This window comes from Indicator indicator, chromosome 1 (genome assembly GCF_027791375.1).
Source record: "Indicator indicator isolate 239-I01 chromosome 1, UM_Iind_1.1, whole genome shotgun sequence".
In the NCBI taxonomy this organism is placed as follows: domain Eukaryota; kingdom Metazoa; phylum Chordata; class Aves; order Piciformes; family Indicatoridae; genus Indicator; species Indicator indicator.
Genome location: NC_072010.1, coordinates 44,040,008 through 44,061,887, shown reverse-complemented (window position 1 = coordinate 44,061,887; position 21,880 = coordinate 44,040,008). Strand labels below are relative to the sequence as shown.

Sequence of the window (21,880 nt, the reverse complement as noted above, 5' to 3'; positions counted from 1 at the left end):
TAGTTTAGGGTTTCATGTGGGTGAATAACACTGTTAGAAGGAATCATTTTTTGCTTGCATATATAAATTATGGGTGTGGTTTGTGCTGTAAGGTTGAGTAGAATAGCAAAGGCATCTGCTGTAATTTGTCAGAGTTTTTGTGAAGCATACACTTCAGATCACTGCTTTTTGTACAAGCGCTTTTTTTTTTTTTTTGTGTAGTTTCAAGAATTCTGAAAAGCTATCAGTTTAAATAGAGGGAATAAATATGGGTTTGCAAGGATTTCATGCTGCCAACATTCCTCAATACCTTTCTTCAAGATGTCCAGTGCTGTGCTTTTTGTAATTCTGTTTGATATCCTTAGTACTCCTTCTGAAACAATGTTTATATCACATAAAAGTATATCAATTCAGTTTGAATGTGTGCACGAGTTCTGTTTAATAATTGCATTTCATTGTTAATTCAGACTTATTTTCTACTCTGTCTTCTGTGGCTGTCATTATCAGAGGCTTATGTTTCAGTTATTACATAATCATAAGAGCCAACATCCTTAAATGTTTTAAGAACTTTCAGGCAGTTCTAGTGTTTCAGCTAATTAGATGAAACGGTGAACTTCTTGGCTTAATTTACTTCTGACACCGTAATTCTGCCACCCAACAGAATTAGATTATTTTCTTATCTGTTTTCCCCTTTCCAGAAGATGACTTAGAGATCTCAATTTCATTAAGGAAACAGTCACATTTCAATCATATTTTAAGCTTATATACAATCACAGCTGTATTCAAATCCAGCACTGTAATTTACTCCAGTAATGCTTATTTTTCTAACTGGCTTTATTTCCTTTCTTGCCATTTAGGTAATTCATATATTCAAGTAGTATGGTCAGTCAAGCAGAATCTTTTTGTTAGAATTTTTTTGTTTCGCTTGTAGTGGGACTGCGACTATCAAGTGAGAGCTGACAGGTGTGGCTGTAATACCTACTCTAAATCTTGCACTCATACCTTGTACTCCTGTATGAAAAATATCTCTGATTCTGCTGAAAAGGGCTGCAGTGTTTAGGAAAATAAAAAATATATGATGTTTACCTGACTGGTCTGCTAGGAATTGAAATAATTCAACAAGGTCTTCTCTACTCTCCAAAAGCTTAGTATCCTAGTACTCACCAGTGCCTCATGTATTACTGGATTTGGAATGGGATATGGAGTGCAATATGTTTGCTTCTGTTTAGCTTACTTATTTGGAGCATTGTTAAAATGGTACTGCATTTGTGACCAAACAGCCTTTTTTGGCCATTTTGGTTCAAAAATATCAGTAAAGTGTTCTGTTATTGAAATGTGGTAATATTTTATCAGTATGCTCTCTCTGCTACTCAGTCCTGTAACATGATCTAATTTTTTGAAGATCATACACTTTTGTGAAGATTTTTAAAGAGGTTTTTGTTTTTTCTTTAATCAGCATTGTTTGCTGTCTCAGTAACTCCTTCTAATATATCATGAGTTCAGCACTAATCATTGCATGAGAACATTTTCTGTTTAACTGTGAGAAGAAAAATAAATTTCAGGTAATTGCACTGAGAGTTTTATTGTTTTATACGACTGCTACAAGTAAAGAGGACATGGTGTGATTTCTAATGTTTGTTTTATGAGCTGCCAAAATAGATATACGATAAGTTGTAGAATTGGATTCTTTTGCTTTGCTCTCGAGTGGGAGAAGGGGAAAACTTATACAAAAGTGTAAGGTTTAGATCGATGTACGTTGTTACTTTTTTTTTTCCCCTTTAAAATGCTAGTTCAGTGCATTAGAAATATTTATGAAGGTTACCTTGGCAAGCGTTTTGCAACCAAAGGAATTAAATTGTACAAAAGGTTTTGTCAAGTATTCCTAGACCTTATTTTTCGGAATTGACACGCCCTTGCCTCAAGTCATATTAGTGTGAAGGCTGCGTGTGTGATGCTGAGAGTAGCATGGAAGCTATCCCAAAACCCACAAGTATACCATGTGGGAAGAGTCCACTGTTTTTGGCTACAGGTTGTCATAGGTCATCCCTGTCTTTGCATTGTCAGCAAGTAGCCTCAGTCTGTGACATTCTCAGCCCTTTTGCAGTGCCTGTTGTATGGGGAGCACATAAGAACCATTTCCAGTGGCCATTAATCTAAATTTCATTCAGCCAGCTTCTTTAAAGTCAAAAATTCTGCGTCAGGGTTTGAAGCACTGAGAGGAGGTAGAACAACTGAGAAATACATACCTAAATGAGATGCATAAATGCTGATGTAGCTAAAATTGATATTGGTATTCAAAGCTGTTATAAGCAGTTCTAAGAACATAAAAAATACATTAAATAAATACACCAAACGCTTGTTACAGATTTGCTGCCTATCACCTCTGGAGTGTAACTCTCTCTGCCACCCCTAGTATTACTGATTATAAAACTGCCTGGCCAATGGCAGCTTCACTGCATCATGTTTGCGCAGTTTCAAATAGGGACAATATTTCTGTGCACTAAACTTGCTCATGGACAAGGTTAAGAATAAAATTGTGAATGTAGAAAAACAGACCTGAAAATAATAATTACTTTTGGCTGGAGAGGCAGTTTGTCTTCTTACAGCTGGTCAGAGTTGCTGTTTCCTTTAACAGTACCTCATGTAGTGAATGAAAATGTTTTAAAAGAGTGAAACTTTGTTCATATAGGGGTTCATTTTTGCACAATTATTGCTCCGAGTCAGGGCACGAGTAAGAGAAATCTCAACTTTGTGGCACACTTAGTTTTTTTTAGTATGTGTTTTGCCATGCAATTGGGCAACTGTAAAATGCTAGTAATATACTATAAAGTGTATGTTGCTACTCATGATGAGTTGCAGCTGTTTTGGAACCAATACGTTCCTTGGTGCTCAGGACTCCTAACAGAAATCAGTGGAAAGTCTAAGGATTTTCAGGATGAGACCCTTAAAGTTTGAACTATGGCAGTCTTTTGGCAGGTGGTGAAAAAAGCTGAATGAGAAGTTCCCTTACTTTTAAAGCCTGCAAGTAAACCCATACCTATTAGTCCTTCATCACTTTCTACATGGTTATACAGGACCAGATCTTCTGCTGATTTTGTCTGCTTTTAAATTTTTTTGCACTATCAAAGTGATTTCTAGGAGCAAGCTCATACTTTGATAATACAATTGGAAGTGTATATAAATTTTAAAGTACCATGAACACACAGCGTTTTAGCTGATAATAACCACTTATTCTCCCATTTTTTATTCTCCAATTCAGCCATCTGTTGTTCAGATTTGGTAACATGGGAAGGATGGAAGACTAATATATGATGATAGAAAGATCATAAAAGATTTGCTTCAGACAACTTGTTGTATTTTAGGACAATATGCTCTCCATTGCTTTTTGTGGTACAAAGTTTTAAGATTCACCAGTTTAGACCTTTAATTCTTCTGATGTGTTGTATTTGTAATGGCATATTGTAATTGCAGATTGTGACAATTGCTTACAAACATAAAGCTCTGTTGTTTGTGGAAATAATTTCTAAGTCATCGAAAAAGCCTGCAAATTTTGATACAAAGCTTACACAAGTTGTTTTAATGCAGACAAGTTTTGAGGAAGCTAAATGCATTTAGGTGCTTTGCTTTAAAAAAACAAGCACTAAATTAATATTGTATGGTACTGTAGGAAGCTTTCTTCTTTAACATATGATGAGATATCTCACACATGACAACTTCAGTTTTAGACAGGAAAAAAATTCTAACTCAGATATTTATATATTTAAAAGCAGAAAAAGTGAGAAGGAAACAGGTAGTTTCTTTTTGCCTTCTCAGATCTTAAAAATAGTTAATTATTGTGGCTTTCTTGAATTTTTGTTGAAATTGCCTATTTTTTGCTCTCTCTAATTTACTTTACAAAGAATGAAACACTAGAGAAGGAAGATCAGCTATGACTTCCAGATGTAGGTCTGTTTCTTCTAGAATCTTCTTGTGGAGTCCCAAAAGACTGTTGATTTTTCTGTACTATGACTTACATTGGCTTTTTGACGCTTCAGCCTGTTTATCTTAGTACTAAAAATGCAAACTGTAGTCATCTTCAAAATCAAAATGGGTCAGCTTTGAGTAGTTAACCCACTGAGACATTACCTTGAGAATGTGTTTTCATAAGAACCGGTCTTCTTCCAATAATTTTACTCATGTGAAAGACAAAACCTTACCATATCTTTTATATCTCTATAAAAGCTACATAGTGGCTTTTTTTTTTTTGGTGGGTGAATACATTAGAAACACTCCATTTAAATCAGATCATTTTTGTCTATAATGTTTTTGTCAGTTTTATGTGTATTCATGGTATGTTTATTTTTATTGTAAATCACAAAGGAAAGTTCAAAGAGAAACTGGTTCTGTGAGCTGGAATGAGACAATATTCTCTTTTACAACTGTTTTTCTTGTAATTGTGAACCTATGACAATTTTGTTTGTATTAAAGAAGATCAAAAATCCTAAAACCAATCAAAGAAATTATCAAGCTTATAATTTTAATAATGACCTCAGCTGAGGACATTAAGTTGGGAATTAATGATCAGTTAAGGTTAATGACTCAATGCCTTGAGTCATTAAACTCCAAGAAAGTGCCCTGTACTTTGATTATTTGGGGTTTATTAAAGGTAGGTTGTAGAAGGATATTTCCAAACACAGGAGGAACGAATGTGAACAGAAAACAGAGCTGTTTTATTATCTGCCTCCTTCTACAGTCCCAGCCTAACTGACTAAAAATGCCATTATTCTCAATTACAGTTTTGCTAGGTCCTCACTCTTTCATAGCCACCCTTTTATTTCTTGTTTTGAAACAAATGAAGACCCTCAAGTGTTTGGCAAAGCATAGGTTAAGTCTGCAGTGTTATAACTGCACTTCACCTTTTTCTCTGAAGTTATTCCACAATGTCCCCTAAGTAAGCAGTTACAGGATATTGCAGCAGTACTATGCTATAATCTCTACAGAAGGATACAAGCCTTTGGATATGCATTGTATGTAGCAGGTACATATTTGCATATAAGTGGGTTATGAGTATTTTCATTGTAATTTGTATCTAATTTGTATGCTACTTACATAGTCCAGGAGATGGAAAGTTGTGTATGTGAGCATTTAACAGACAAGGAGTGCTTAAACCTGAAGCCCTTTATTTTCCCATAGTGGACAGATGTAAGCTGCTATGATGGCAGTTGCTCAACAATATCTTACAAATAATTCTGAGGCCTTTCTGACGTAAAGTAGTATATTTAAAGTAAGGTGTCTTGGTGAGATTTTCACTTTAAATAGAATAAGGGTTAAATGATAACTTGACTTATCTTTTAAATGACAAAAAATAAAGAAATTGCAAGACCTTTTCACACATTAGATATGTATTGTCATTTATCATCTAGATATCAGGCTAGCAGTGCGAAGTAATAAAACATATCATCGAAAAATGTGCTATAGGTCTGAATCACTCTTTCATTCCACCTCCCAGCTAACTGTAGTATTAAATCAAACAAGCAGAACATTTCCTTAGGCAGCCATTGCCTTTTAATTTCCTGAAGAACCTTAAAATATCATTCATTACAAGTACTACACATATTTGGTTTTTAAAAGTCTCATAAATCAATAGCAGGCTGACTGTAATAATTATTACAAGTTAGTGCATAATTTTCGTGCTGAAGGCTGCATGCAGAACTTTAGCATATGCAAACGAGGCAATTCAAACTGTGTATAGATATTAATATGAAGAAGCAGGTAACGAGGTACAGGCTATGAATTATGCATCAAGAGCGGCTGATCTTCAATGAGGAAAATGAATTCAGCATGTAATCTAATTAGTGATGGAAGTCTATTACATCTAACTGCAAAAGCAACCGTCCTTGAAACAAATTTATTTACAGTCCATGTTACCACTTGAAACAACTTTGAAATGATGTGTAAGACAACAGCTTAATTGTAAAATTTTTTGTTTGTTTGTTTGTTTCAGTTCCAGACCTGGAAGGCCTCCTAAGAGGACTCAAAGTGTCACCTCCCCAGAGAATTCTCATATCATGCCACATTCTGTCCCAGGCCTAATGTCTCCTGGAATCATCCCGCCAACAGGTAGGCTCACTAGAAACACCTTCACACAGGCAGTCTTTTGAATTCATGCCTTACGTCCACTTGTCAACAAATTAACACTATAGGAAACCAGCACCCAAATAACACAAATGACACCCATAATGTAACATTATTGCTACATAAACATATTGTATGTAATGGAAATTGTGGCAGCTTGGTACTTTAAAATACAAATAACACAGGGAATAATGATTCTTTATAATGTTTCCCTCGTTCTTTCTTGTAAACAAGAAACCTTTCAAAGCATGAATTACCTATCATTAGACAATAATCTCCCTATTCATTTTTAATGTATCAGATATCTTCTGACTTTTTTTTTGCTTTGCTTGATTAAATAATGTCATCATGAATATATTTGCCTGAAGAAACTGAGTTAGTTAAAATAACTCCATGCTGCACACACGTCTTTCTTAATTTTTCATCCTGAAATTCTATTTTTGATACATCTCCTGAGGCTTTTTACTAATGTGAAGTCCTGTAACAATCTGTTTCTCAAACTGCTATTTTCTTTTGGAAGTTACTATAACATCTCCTAGCAGTGACTTGTTCTTAGACACAGTTAAATTAAGAAAGACTGTGTTGCAGGAAGGAGATGGATAGAGCCACCTGAAGATGAAGACATCCAACAGTCATGCTGTTGATGTTAGTGTCACATTCTCTTGATGTTACAGATGACTTAAATTTTCCCACATGCTTCGACAAAGCTAACCTGAGATTCCATTTCTTCCCCATTTGTTCCCCACTTGTTTGCATGGCTCAGTCTGTACCACTGATATGCTCTAAGGCAAAGGAAAGATAATAAACTAGAGATCCAAATAGACAAGAAGATCACTGTGTCTTGGAGATTTGATGGATGGGTTGATTATTTGATCATGATCGAATGGGCCTGTTTAAGTAGAGCACGATCTTTGGCATTGTTTTTGGTTGCAGATAACTAACATTTTAAAAAAATGCACAATTGAGGAAATACTGTATGCCGGAAACTGTTGGCAGTCTGGATGCAAATGTCTTATCTGGAAGAGGGAGGAAAGTGAAGAGAGTTTAACTATGCTTCTTGGCTTAAGGGCTCAAGAGCTGCTTTGCATACTGAGATAGACATGTAGCCAGAAATATTTTATTGGAAATTTACAGTTTTTCAAAAGGCCTTTAAAGATCCAGAGGAGTGACAAAATGAAGAAATGTCAGACAACTCAGGTTGGTAAGAGAGAGTTACAGAGTAAGCAGAGGGAAAGTATCAGACAAATAGGACTCACAGTGGTAGTCTAGGCAGGTGTAACCAGCCAAAAAAACCCAAACAAACGGAAAAAAAAAAGAAGATTAAAATATCTAACACAGTATGCTTTACAGGATAAAATCTAGTAAAGAAAATAGAGTTAATGCAGCATGAAAGCAGCGTGAGGGAGACAGACCTGCTGCTGCAGTGGATCCAAAGGAGGGCCACCAGGATGATCAGAGGACTGGAGCACCTCTCTTGTGAAGACAGGCTGAAATAAATGAGGCTGTTCAGCCTGGAGAAGAGAAGGCTCTGGGGAGACATTTAAGCTGTGCAGTGGTTTTAAACTGGAGCAGGATAGATTTAGGTTGGACATAAGGAGGAAGTTCTTTGCAATGAGAGTGGTAAAATACTGAAACAGGCTGCCCGGGGATGTGGTTGAGGCCCCTTCCCTGGAGACAGTGAAGATCAGACTCAATGTGGTCCTGGGCAGTCTGATCTAGTTGGAGGTGTCCCTGCTCACTGCCTGGGGCAGTTGGACAAGATGACCTTTGAGGGTCCCTTCCAATCCAATGCAGTCTGAAAATCTATGAATAATAGACAGGGTCTGTGTGGAGAAAGGACAGAAATGTTTATAGTACAGAAGCATTTGTGTTTATGAGAGAGAGATCAAAAACTGCAGGGGCAAAGGGAAAATATTTGAGAGAAGTAAGGCAGGAAAATATCAGAGGAAAAGAAGCATGTGAGAAATAGGAAGGAGATGACATGAATAAGTCAGAGACAAGCAGACTAAAGGGAGGGAGACAGGAAAAAATATCCTTGTCAACACTATCATTTGGGTTTTGTGTTACAGCTAATATATAGGTGCAAATTGCCTCTTGATATAATATCTTCTGTTTTGTTTTGTTTTGTTTGTTTTCTAACAAACAAACAAAGTATCCAATTCCTCTCTAGTCTTTTAAAGCTGGTCATAACAATTTAATGGTAAAAGTATGCAGTACTAAAATCACAGATTCACCTTCTTGGAGTAGCAGCCCAAAGAACCAGAATGCTGATTCAAAGAAAAAAATAAAAATTGAAAATTATAAAAAAGAGGCATAACATTATTATTCATTGAGTCCTTCTAGAATGGTATAGATTTAAGAGTCTTTGAAAAGAGGACAGGTTTAATTGAAATCGCTATTAAATTTGAACTAGTTTCACATTACATGGCTTACCACAACAGAAGATGTGTGCACAAATTTTTCCCATTGTGGTGGCATGAAGTCTCAAACAGCACAAAAAAAATAAAAAGAAGAACCTGACTCTATTAAAAGCAAGCTTTAGAGTATAGTGTTCCACAGAGCATGGCTCAGCAAAGGTAAGGAGCAGGAGCATCATGATGGCAACACTATATGAATCATAGAATCATAGAATCACAGAATCATAGAATCAACCATGTTGGAAGAGACTTCCAAGATCATCCAGTCCAAATGATCACCCAGCCCTAAGCAATCAACTAGACCATGGCACTAAGTGCCTCACCCAGTCTCCTCTTAAAAGTCTCCAGCGATGGCGACTCCACCACCCCCCTGGGCAGCACATTCCAATGGGAAATCACCCTCTCTGTAAAGAACTTCCTCCTGATATCCAGCCTGTACCTCCCCTGCCACAACTTGAGACTGACAATCAGACCAGCATTTTACAGACAGGCGAGTATAAAAATATGCTTGCAGTCTGATCTTAGGAGTTCAAATCAACGAACATTTGTGCATCCACATTGTGAGAGTAGGTACCAAAACTACTCTAAGAGCACTAGCAAGAAAGAAATACTATAAATGCTATAGCATCATTATGTGATACCACAGTAGTTGATACTAGAAAATTTTTGCTGCTTGTGAATATTCTCCTATGTATTTTCACTGTGTATTTATAGAACCACAGAATAGGTGGGGCTGGCAGGCACCACTGGAAATCATCTAGTCCAGCATCCCCTGGTCAAAGTAGGATCACACAGAGCAGGTTGTTCAGGCTTGCTTCAGCTGCGGTTTGAATACCTTCAAGGATGGAGTCTCCATAATGCCCCTTTGTAGCCCGTTCCAACATTTGATTACTCTCTTTTTTTTTTAATTACTTTTAAATGGAATTTCCTGGACTTCATTTTGTGTCTCTTAGGCAACACTGACAAGAGTCTGGCTCCATCTTCTTTACTTTGCCCCCATCAGGTATTCATACATATTGAAAAGATCCCGCTTGAGCCTTTGGCATGTTGAACAATCCCAGCTCTCCTAGCCTCCTTCCATGTCAGGTGCTCCACTCACTTAATTGTCTTTGTGGCCCTAAGATGACTCTGTTTGAGAAGTTTATGAAATTTGAATTTCATGCTAGGAAGGGTACAGCATTAAGCAGAAAAAAAAAAAATCTAAGTACTAGATTGTTAAGTGATTTTTACCACCCCCTTTCTCTCTTTCTTTTTCTGTAACAAATTCTTCTTTTTAAGCTTTTTGATTGATCTAATAATCTGAGTATAATAACTAAGTTTTCTTCCTGCCTACAAAAGAGTGTAAGTGATCACACAAACAATTATGTGCTATTTAATGCTCTTTAAGTAACAGAGATCTGCAATTATTAGGTGTATTGAGGATATACAATGGTATGATTTAACATATGATTTTTACTGGAAAATGTTTCTTTTTTTCTGATTTCTGCTACATATTACAGAAATATGCATTTAAAGGTGGAAACCTGGTTTCTAAAGGGGCTTTTTTATACGTGCATTGTTTATCTGTGCAAAAAATACTGATACAAAACAGTATGCTGAGACTTCTCATTAAATTTCAGGGTTGCATATTTTTGTGGGAGGCCCAATTGAGGAACCTTTGAAAATATCTTCTAGTTCTGGTCCAATCTGAAATCCCATTGCAGAGAATGTTGCATCATCACTTAGAATGGTTTTACTTTAGAGAAGTGTTTAGGGACCAAGCTGAGATGTAGGGACTGTATTGAGAAGGAAAATAAAAAGGAAAAAGAATAGTAGTTGATGGTTTTCTTAGGGAGCATAAATTGAGGAAGTGAGGATCACTTCTTCAGTGGTATTCTGTCCATTTTATCACAAGATTCATAAATATTACCTACAATTGCTGATCTATCCACTGTCTTTCATTAGGGTTAATTTACAGAACTTTAGAAAGGACTTACCAGCTGACAAAAGACAGCCTTTGTTTTATTAAAATAAATGGGGGACCTTTGAAAGTGTGACAAAATGAGAAATGTGTTGTAAGAGGAAATGAAGAGCTTCTTGAATTGTCTAGAGAACTAAAATCTGCCTATGTTACACATGATGTAGTCAGAAAGAAAGGAGTTTGATGTAGGCTCAGACAGGTGTACTGGCTTCTCAGGCTTATATGGATAAATGCCTTGAAGCACTTCCAAAACTAGATGGCTCATCATAGTTAACTTTGATCTGCATATCTCTGTATACTGCAGATCTTTTCTTGGCTAATGTGCTCAGAGGGCTTCAAAAGTCGTCTAAAGTTGAAACAGTAGATAATTGCAATTAATCACAAAAGCAGTGCTGTAACTCCTGAGTGTGTGATACCTTTTGTGCTCTGTTTTGATATCTGTAGTTGCTACATAGCGTTTAAAATTTTATTTCCATTATTTTTCATACAAACTTTGAAAAGCAGTCATCTTTGCTTTCCAAATTAATTTTTTGGTAATTTTTCTCAACTAATTTAGTTTTAAAACTCTGTTATAAAACTTCTGACTTAATTCTTTTGCAGCTTGTCGTACTGAATGTGTAATCTACAGGTGATGAAATGAGTGTCTAGAAAAATTTTGTATTTATTTCAGGAACTGCATCTTTCTCTCAAAATGTGAATATAAAGTGCCTTTGGAAATCACTGTTATAGGGCATGATAAAAATACTGTTTTCTATATCTATATGTATCTATAGATATTGATACATATTTACCTATTGAAAAAAAATAATTTAAAGGTATTTTATAGACTCATAAAATGGTCCAGGCCAGAAGGAACCTCCAAAGGTCATCTAGTCTGACCTCCCTGCAGTCAGCAGGGACATCCTCAGCTAGACCATGTTGTCCACAGCCTCGTCAAGCCTCATTTTGAATATCTCATGGGACTGGGCCTCAACCGCCTCCTTGGGCAACCTGTGCCACTGATCCGCCACCCTCATAGTAAAGAACTTCCTAACATCCAATCTAAATCTGCCCTTCTCCAGTTTGAAGCCATTGCTCCTTGTCCTGTCACTATAGGCCTTTGTAAACAGTTTTTCTCCATCCTTCCTGTAGGCCCCCTCCAGGTACTGAAAGGCTGCTACTAGGTTTCCCCAGAGCCTCCTCCTCTCCACACTGAACAACCCCAGCTCCCTCAGCCTGTCCTCATAGCAGAGGAGCTCCAACCCCCTGATCATTTTCATGACCCTCCTCTGGACCTGCTCCATCCAGTCCATGTCCTTCCTATATTGAGGGCTTCAGACCTGTACACAGTACTCCAGGTGAGGTCTCACCAGAGCAAAGTGACAGAATCACCTCTCTGGATCTGTTGGCAATGCTTCTTTTGATGCAGCTCAGGATGTGATTTGCCTTCTGGGCTGCAAGTGCACACTGCCTGCTCATGTCCAGCTTCTCATCCATCAGCACCCTCAAGACCTTTTCCACAGGTCTGCTTTCTAACACCTCATCCCTCAGTCTGTATAGATAGTGAGGATTGTTCCAGCCCAGGTGCAGAACCCTGCACGTGGTCTTGTAGAACCTCCTGGTGTTCACCTGGGCCCACCTCTCCAATTTGTCCTGGTCCCTCTGGATGACATCCTGTCCCTCTGGATGACATCCTGTCCCTCTGGTGTATTGACAGCACCACACAGCTCAGGTCATCTGCAAACTTGCTAATGGTGGACTCAATCCTACTGTCTATATCATTGATAAAAATATTAAAGAGCACAGGTCCCAGTGTGGACCCCTGAGGGACACCACTTGTCACTGCTCCCCATCTGGACTTCAAGCCATTAAGCACCATCCTCTGGATGCGTCCATCCAGCCAATTCCTTATCCACTGAACAGTCCACCCATCAAATCCATATCTCTTCAACTTGGGAAGTAGGATGTTATAGGGGATCATTTATTATGTTAATTTTGCATTAATCTCAGTAATTATTGTTGCTATTAATATTATTTTGAACAGTTTTGCTTTCTGATACGTATTTCTGTCCATCTGTTCCACGTCTAATACAATACCAGAGTCTTTTTCCAGTGTAAAGATTTCAGGATTCCTCCAAAATGTTTAATATGTACGAATTATAACTACTTTCTTGTATTAAACTCCTGGTCTTTTTTTTTCCCCTCAAATGATAATCTGAAGATGTCATTTCTAATCTCATCTTTTTTTTTTCTCTCTTATCTTATTCCTGAATCAATAAAAGTATGTTCCAACTTTCATCCTGTACAAAACTCTCTGAGCCATGAAGTGTTTTTTCTGGGGAGGTTAGAGTAAGGAGAGAATTGAAAGGTTTTATATAGATTATTTCAGCCTGAAGGACAAATGGAGTTCACAGATGCAGCTGTTGATAAAGCATGGCAGTTTTTCTGCTAAAGTAGAAGATGGAATTATTTGGTGTTTAAAGAAAGATTAATCACATAATTAAATAATTTCATTTTCTGTGGCTCACAGTTATTGATGTTGTATTAGGCAGAACTGAAAGAATGGCTAAAATACAATTATCATAGTTATTATATTCACATCATATTCAATATTACCAAAAAGCAAATTCTGTAGTTGGAAGTATTTTCTCCTGATAGACTCAATCCTGTAATGTTTTAAAAATGCATTTAACATGTGCAAGTGAATAGACTTGATTTCTACAAGTATTCCAAGGGCTAGAAATGAAATGTTCGAGTTACATATTTCATAATTTTGAGGAGAAACCCCATTATTCAGTTACTTATTTTATGTAGTGTGTAGTTTTTTTGATCCTGTGTTGGTTACAATGATACACATTGATCAAATTGCATGGCCATCACCTGCTTCTTTTAACATAATACAATCATAGAATGGTTTGGGGTAGAAGGGACCCTTAAAATGAATTCCATGTTAGCACAGTGTTTTGATTATTGGTGTTTAATCATTTTTAATGTTAGCATTGCTTTTGATTGGGGTAACAGGGTGATATGCTGTTTTTTTCTGTTGGGACTGAACTAATTTACTGTAAAAATAAGCAACAAAATCCTGCTTTCAGAGTGATAAACTCTTACACAAACTTTTTTGCATTTTATTAAGGAAGTAGTAATTCTAATTAATGTGAAAGCTTCTATTGTGCTCACCAGTTGAGGTATCAGTCAGAAGATGTACTGACCCAACTCTCTAAATGCATTATTTCAGTTTTTAATACCACGATTAAAGTATAATTCAGGCCACCTGTCCTGTTTTCAAAACACTGTCATAATTTTGGGGTTGGAGGAAACCTTTAAAGTCATCTAGTCCAACCCCTTTATAGTGAGCAGGGACATGTTTAACTAGATCAGATTTCTCAGTCCTGTCCAACCTGACCTGAAAGTTTCCAGGGAAGGGGAATCTACCACCGCCCTGGGCAACCAGTTCCAGTGTTTCGCCATCCTCATTGTAAATAATGTTTTCTTTATAGCCAGTCTAAACCTGCCCTCTTTTAGGCTGAAAACATAACCCCTTGTCCTTTTGCAACAGGCCTTGCTAAAAAGACTGTTCCCTTCTTCCTTACGGGGCCCCCTTTAATACTGAAAGGCCACAATGAGGTCTCCCGAGAGCCTTCTTTTCTCCAGGCTGAACAACTCTAACTCTCTCAGCCTTTCCTCATAGGAGAGGTATTCCATTCCATTGATCATTTTTGTGGCCCTACACGGGACCTGTTCCAACCCAGCTGAGGATCCCAGAGCTGGACACAGTACTCCAGGGGAGGCCCCATCAGAGTAGAGTGGCAGAATCACCTCTTTCAACCTGCCAAGGCAGGCTTCTTTTGATGCAGCTCAGGATATGATTGGCCTTCTGGGCTGTGAGTGCACATTGCTAGTTCATGTTGAGCTTTTCTTCATTCACCAGTACCAAGTCCTCTACAGGGTAGTTCTATTACTAACATCCTGTTGAATGGCTATGTCTTCTACTTCATGACAAGAGGCTTTATCCCTGAAAATGTACTCTGGAAACTTAGTAGTCCAAGTTCCAATGAGTCTCTTACATCACTGGTTAATAATTAAGTTGATTATCCATGCAGCCACAAATTTTATAAAAATCTCCAAATTAATTATTTCAGCAGCTATTAGTTATTAGTTGCTGAGCAGTGGGAAATTGAGTGCTTAGCTCTATAATTTCAGGCAGACATATGCAAATGCATTCTTTTCTGACTTTTGATGTTTTACTCCTTTAACCTTTATTTTAAATATTGTGTAAAATGAAATTTATTGCAATACTTGAACAGAAAATACTGACATATAAGAATTTATTTTGGTGTCCCACTAATCAGTGGGTCATACTCCTGTGACTATTCAGACACTTCAGTATCTATTTGTAAGAAAATAGGATGTGACTACATTATAGGCAAATGTATGGGAGAGCTCCAAGCAGGCAGATTATGAACTGTCTCTGAATCTAGAGCTATTTAACCACATTTGCTTCTGACAACTTTCTAGCCATTTCTGAGCATGAGAAGGCTTTGAGTATCTTTGCTTATAATAAACCACATAGGTACAGCTTTTTTGGTCACAAAATCTTTTTAAAACTAAAAATTAATTGCAGAAATAGAACCTTTTTTATTAAGAAGTTTTAATCAATAAGAACTTGTACATTTTATGGTTTTAAGCCATACAACACCACATATATTCAAAGCCTACAGGCTAGTGTTGGAAAACTAAGTCAGAGTCAAACCTCATGCAGGTTCACCCACTGTCTGTTTGCCTGTTGAGAGGATTGAACTGTTTCTAGAAATGCTCCCAGCTTTTTTGATATAAAGGGAACAAGTTGGTTCACTTCAAAAGGACTCTAGGATTAAATATTTAAACAGTGAGGATAGTCAGGTATCTTGACATGCTTAGGTTACACAAGAAGGATCTGAGGAGTGAAGTTATTTCATGGCATAGTTATCAGCTCGTGAATTCTCTCTTACGCTTGCATCTTGTGGCTACTCATTTAGTATTAAATTTTTATTACCTTTCAGTGGAAAATATGAACTAAGAATTTTTTTTATTTCTTCCTGGATCAAATAATAGTTTTGCCTTCTCAAGGTTAAGGGTGTACTGGTACTGATTTGTGAATATTGCCATAAGAATGGTATTTCTGTACCAGATAGGTAAGATCCCAGTTGAAGGACCATATTCTGTAAAGGTGAACTATTAGAAGATAGTAGTAAAGCCTCTGTCAGTATGTGTTAGTTTTCAGATATATATAGCTTTGCTAAGTCAGTGTCTCTGACGTTAGAAGCAACCCGCACCCAAATTCTAGTTTCTTGTTTCAAATCATAAAAGTATATTAAACATCATGGAGGAAGAAGATCCCAACTCTTCAAAAGAAGACATTTTATCATCAGGTTTTTCTATAAAATAAATAACATGCAATACAAAACAAAACAATATAACCACTCCCCTTCCACCCTCCCCCAAACTCTTGACACTAAAGAAAGCAATTAAAATCTTATTCTTAAAGGCAGGTATACGGAGAAGTTAAGAGTGACTAAATTAAGGCATTGTAATGAAAGTCTTTACTAGTGATTACTATAGCTTTCTGAATGGCAACATACTATTATTTGTAATCAAAATAAAATGTTACTGAAAATTTCGTATTGTGGAGTACACTGTTTCAGAAAACTATTCGAAATGTAAGCTTACCAGTCATGTGAGGTACTGAGGTTGTTTGTAGCTCGTATTTCACGTTGAGTCTTTCAACAGAAAAGCATCAAGATAATCATACTTCTGTGTTTGCAGTTTTTCTTATAATAAACATATTTTTCCAGCCACTCTCACTTTTTAATAAGAATGTTTAGCCAAAATAATTTGGTACTCTAATTTAATTTCTAATTATTTCAAAACTAACTTTTTTCAGTGCAAATAGTGCATTGGCATTTTAAACATCAAATATGAAGTATTATTTTATTTAACACTGCCACAAGAAATGAACCTGAGCTGCTGAATTTGTATCTCAGTCTTACAAACAGTTTGGTCTCCTATCTGAATGATGTTGATTACTATAGAAGTATAGAAGATGGTACTTGTTAGAGTAGGCATAGCAAGATCTGATACAAAGTTCAGTTTCATCACGTGGCTAACTACGGCTCTGGGACACCATTATGACGTGAAGTTCTTGAAGGCTGTTAAAGTGCCTATCTCCTGTCCTGTAGAATTAGACTACTTATGTCTTTGAATGACATGATTAGTGAAGGGTGAATTATTTTCTTCCCTTCATTTTATATTTGATCTGCTACCAGTGCTACATGCTACATTCACTAAAAAATTACTTCAGATTTATAAATTACAAAATTATGGTCCATGATTTCATTATTATGTATTTGGAAAATCTGTAAAAGTACATGAAGACACTACATCTTAATATGTTTAAGGTTGTTTGTTTTTTTTTTTTTTGAGGTGGGAGGAGGCAGTTTCAAGTGTCTTTTTAAAATATGATTGTTTCCTGGTTAGGAGTGCTGTGGAGTGTCTTAGATCTCATGCAAGGACATAAATATGAAGGGAATATCCAGAAAAACTATCAGGTAGGATATGTATTTTTGCTATACAGTATAGGATGCAGGTAAACTTAAAAATTTAATTCAGGAAGAGTCTACAAGCAAGCATTAACGTACTGGGTAGCTTAGAAGACTACAACTAAATAAAAAAAAAGAATGAGCAATGTACCATATTAATTAGTATTTATTAGTATTTGCTTTAAGTTACCTGTGTTCGATAACAGCTTGGGAAGGTCAGTCAGGTAATGATCACATAATATCTAACCTTTAAGGAAACAAGCTTATTGAACACAAAGTGAACTTGGTTTTCCAAGGAGAACCAGTTGCTATGAGTCATGCTTACGACTTATAGCTCATAACATAGCCTGCTAAGACATGATAGCATACTATCAGCATGATAATGAATACACTATCAGTTGTTCACAGTGCACTGTGTTGTTGTTGTTAATGTTGTGCTACGCAGTATATTAGAGATATCATAAAGTAGGCTTAACCAGGAGAAGGTTTTTGGTGGTAAGGTTGTTCAGGTTCCAGTCCTGAGTTCAGGATTCCAAGACTAGATTGTTGTTCAAATTTGATTCCAGGTCACCTGCAAGTTGCAGTTTCTTCTGATGTGGAAATCAGAGAGTATTTATGTCAGACTTATATTGTGATGAGAAATATGTAGACAGATGTGCTGTTACAAATATAAATATAAAACACATTGCAAATATACTGAAAATATAAAATGATCTGTCAGCTACTGCACATGGAGTTGTCTCCAGGAGATTGTGGTGTATGACAGCTGAAGGTGTTGGTCTGAGTTCCATGCATTCAAATGGCTAAGTTTGAAAACTCCATTTTGCTTTTGTTTTTTTTAACTTCAACACACAGAAACAGGTAGCTATGTTGGTTAGTTGCTGTGTGCATGAGGCAGCAATTGGAAAGTCAGAGTGGGATGGAAAGGGATCAGGAGGGGGCTTAAAAAATTGTGTCTGTGTGAAGGAGAGAAAGAGGGAGAGAAAGAGGGAGAGAAAGGGGGAGGGAGGAGAGAGTTCTTAATGAATTGGTATAACCAAATTCTTGCTATAGTACTAGTTCATCTCTTTGTTACTGTCTATAAATTTGTGACTACTGAGAACTTAACAAAACCACATTGTTACAGTATTTGTAGGTTTCATGGATTGTCCTCTTTCAATGATGCATATGCAGGAACCTTTATTTTGTCTTTCTAAAATGTCTTTTAGTTATGAATATTTTACAACTCTTGGATCATCTCCTTTCAATCCAGACTTAATTGCAGTAAGAAACTGTGTTCAAGCTGTCAGCAAAGAACAAACTGTTACTGCTACTAGTATTAGAGACATGACTACTATGGACATGTAGAATAGAAAGCTTAGATTGAGGAGAATGTTACTATTATTGCTATCCTTTGATGAGTTCATCGATTATTGACGTATTAGTTTCTAACTGTGAACATAATAGCATTCTAGGACTGAGTAAGCTGAAGAATGGAAAACTGCACCCAGTCAACACAAAATTAGTGATGTCAGAGTCATTTTAACTCATCAAAATCCATAGCAATGGCAGATAGACAGTGTACTGACAAGTTTTACTGAAAAGTAAGATTCTGTCAATGTCACCTTGTCATTAGTAGTGGCTGAGATTTAGAACAAGTTGCAGGGAGTGTTTTAAATGGGCAGATGCATCTACTAAATTTCTTCTCTCTGTATTCATTATGCTGTCTGATATCATAGGCACTAAGACTACACCTATGGCTTGAGCAATCCATTTGCCCTTTTTGAGAGGAAAGTTACTAGAATAGCATTGCCTTCTTCAGGCCACTTTTTATAAGAATGTTTCTGGCATTTGTAGTGGAAACAGAGAATTCAAAACATAAAGCAATGTCAGCTGCACATTGCAGTAATCTCCGTTTATGATTGTATCGGGCTACTGGAGCTACCTTGCTAGGATCAATGAAAATCAAGGGTAGGATCTTAAAACCATCACTACTTGAAAGGAAGATGTCACTTTTACTTTCTCTTGTAACAGTGGGCTAACTCCTTAATTCGTATGATGTGATGCATCAATATAATATAATATACAAAGACCTAAATGTAATTGCTGTATTAGAATACTGGCTCTGTAATGTCACTTAAGCTTGGAATTCAGGTGAGAAAAGCTGCTTAACATGGTGCAAATAATCACAGTTTCCCTCTTCCCTTACGGGAATAAAACGACTGTGATACTTAGGTGATTTAATAACCAGGTAACTTATAACAGTACATTCTCTTTGCAAGTTCCAGACTACCAACAAAAAGAAAGCAAACCACCAAAAAAAGCAAAATGGCTTTCAGCAATCCTATCAGTATTCAGTGTGAGTGTTTGAGAAGAGAAAGGTGATTTCTTGTGGATCAGTACATTTGTTTTAAAAAGGGTCTAGTAGATAAGTATTTCATTTAAGTGCATTCAGTTACCGTGTGAGAAAACAATTTTTAAAGTAATTTTTTTCCTGTATTGAAAGCTCCAATTATATTTGGATTCTGAACGCATCAAGGACAACATACTCCTAGAGGTAAATATCACAAAGATATTAGCACTTTTGCCTTTGTAATATTTTATTTTTTGAATTTATGGACCATGGAATAATTCATTATGAAATACTATTTAGGTTTTTTTAGAATACAGCTGTAAGAAGATTTTTATAGAAAATGTAAGTTTATTAGACTTCTCTTTAAACTGATTTCTGTAATCACCTGGTCTGAAATTTAATATGGAAAGTCTGTTATGGGGAGATGGCATGTATAGTAGAACCAAAATAAGCAACTATTATCATAGCAGATAACTCTTAAGGTACATGAAAAAAACCTCAAATGTTTACAGTCCAGGAAGGTCTGGGCAAGAGATGCTAGTATTTGAGCTACTATTCGAGCTATTATTCCTGTAAGAAACGTGACTGTTATGCTTGCATCTCTATCAATACATAAAATGTTTCAGAGCTGTTCTTTGGCTTGGATGACAGGCTTGAGTTCTGCAGTTTACAACTTTCAGGTCTAAACTCTTGTTACAGTCTTTCTAAATCTAAAAAAAAAAAAAACAACGACCAAAAAACCCCAAACAAACAAAAAAAGAAACATCTTCTATGTCTTCTCTGAGGTTCCTAGCCAATTCTGTTTTGTGCATTGTCCTTAGCTGATTATAAACCACATTTTTGTAGCTATACTATAAAATTGCTACTAGCAGAAATATTTCACTTGAGTTTGTGGTACAATTTTTGTTTAAATAAACTAGAGTCAGAGTTTTAATGAAAAGTTTCTCTTTTATTAGACCAAGTGCCAAAAATGTACAAGCTTTTGGAACACAAGCACTTACTCATGTCTGCTGAATCAAGTTAATAACTAGTGAGAACTAAAAGCATCTGAAAGCAATTTAAAAATGCCTGTATGGAAATACTGGTTTAAGTATAAGCAACTTGCTTTCTCCACCTTCTCCTCAATAGGTAGATACCATTTGTCCAGTGACTGTTAAAGATGATGCCTTTTTTTTTCATTAAAGTCTCTTGGCAGTAATTTCCACCCCCCCCCCCCGATTCTTCAATTACTTTCTTCCTTACTCCAGGACAAAGCTTTTCATCCTTCGAATGTCTTTATGATCTACATTTAACTTTCTTCTCTTTTACTCTGGTTTTGAAGGCCTCAAATTAAGCTTCTGATGATGAAGAACAAAAAAAAAAAAAAAAAAAAAACAGACATTTTTCTACATGTAGAATATGTTTTCTTAGTTGTCCCTATGTGCAGATCAAAGCACTCAGTCGAAACATGGAATAATTGCTATATCCACATCCACTTGGAGATTCAAGGAATTGTAAGCTGACTTTGTGCTTGGAAATGAATTCTTTACATGAATTTCTTCTTTTGTTTGTAGAAAATTTAAGGTTATCATGAGATTAGCAGTTATATATACAAGCTGTGTATCTGCTCCTATCTGATTCTCTAAGTTATGGATAATCATTCACACAATTTCATCAGGCTTCTGTCTGCCTAATTTTCTCAAGAAAAAGATTTGTTGTGAGGTGCTGTCCTTTATAGTGTCAGTAGAGTATGTTATTGTTGTGTTTTGGTGCTGTTTTGTTTTCAATTTAGTTATTTATTTAAATATCTACTTATATTACCAAGAGTGATTTTGCTTATATCAATCAGAATATTAAGCTTGGTACTGAGACACTGTATCATCTCAAAATACAAGTGAGTTCCAAGTCATATACTCTGAGAAAATACTCACTCTTACTCTGTGTGAACACGTGTTTTAGTATTTCCTATGGGTGGTCTGGGATCTCATCTTTCTTTGCAACTTCTTTCCAACTCTCTCCTAAAAACTTATAGAAGGAATAGAATATGTAATTTTTTTATCCATTCTACTTTGAGATATTTTCTTTAATGAGTACTGGAAATGTCACTGGTTCCAGATTACACAGATTTGGCCTTAGAATGAATTTTGGACTATACAAACTCTGCTTCATAAACTCACAGAACTGTGGTAGGATTATTTTAATTTACCTTGCTTCTTCCTATTCCTGTCTCAGACTACTTCATCTTTATTTAATATGCAAATTTATTTCATTAAATCTTCAATACTAGAAAGAAGTATTTTTGGAAGAGGTAACAATAAATGAAGAATAGCAGTAAATCCTAACAAGATTTTCCTTGGGATGTTTTCCTATACCAGTAATTCCAAATATTTAATTTGCATGTCTCACTGAATTTTGTTTGACTGGTGGACTGGTACTTTGGAAGATAAAAAGAGTACCAGGATTTTGAATTAGAAATAATGATGTACTTTTAAAGAACTTTTATTTATTTATTTTTCAGACTGCAGTTTTTATTAAATAATCA

At 36.1% G+C, this 21,880-nt stretch overlaps 1 protein-coding gene across 1 annotated transcript in view; it reads left to right on the top strand.

Moving 5' to 3' along the window:
- The window catches only part of DACH1 (dachshund family transcription factor 1), a 364,513-nt gene that overhangs the window by 144,682 nt on the left and 197,951 nt on the right, over positions 1-21,880 (top strand). The window contains exon 2 of the mRNA XM_054399848.1: positions 5,963-6,078. Coding sequence (XP_054255823.1) covers positions 5,963-6,078 — 116 coding nt within the window. The remainder of the gene's footprint in view (positions 1-5,962; positions 6,079-21,880) is intronic.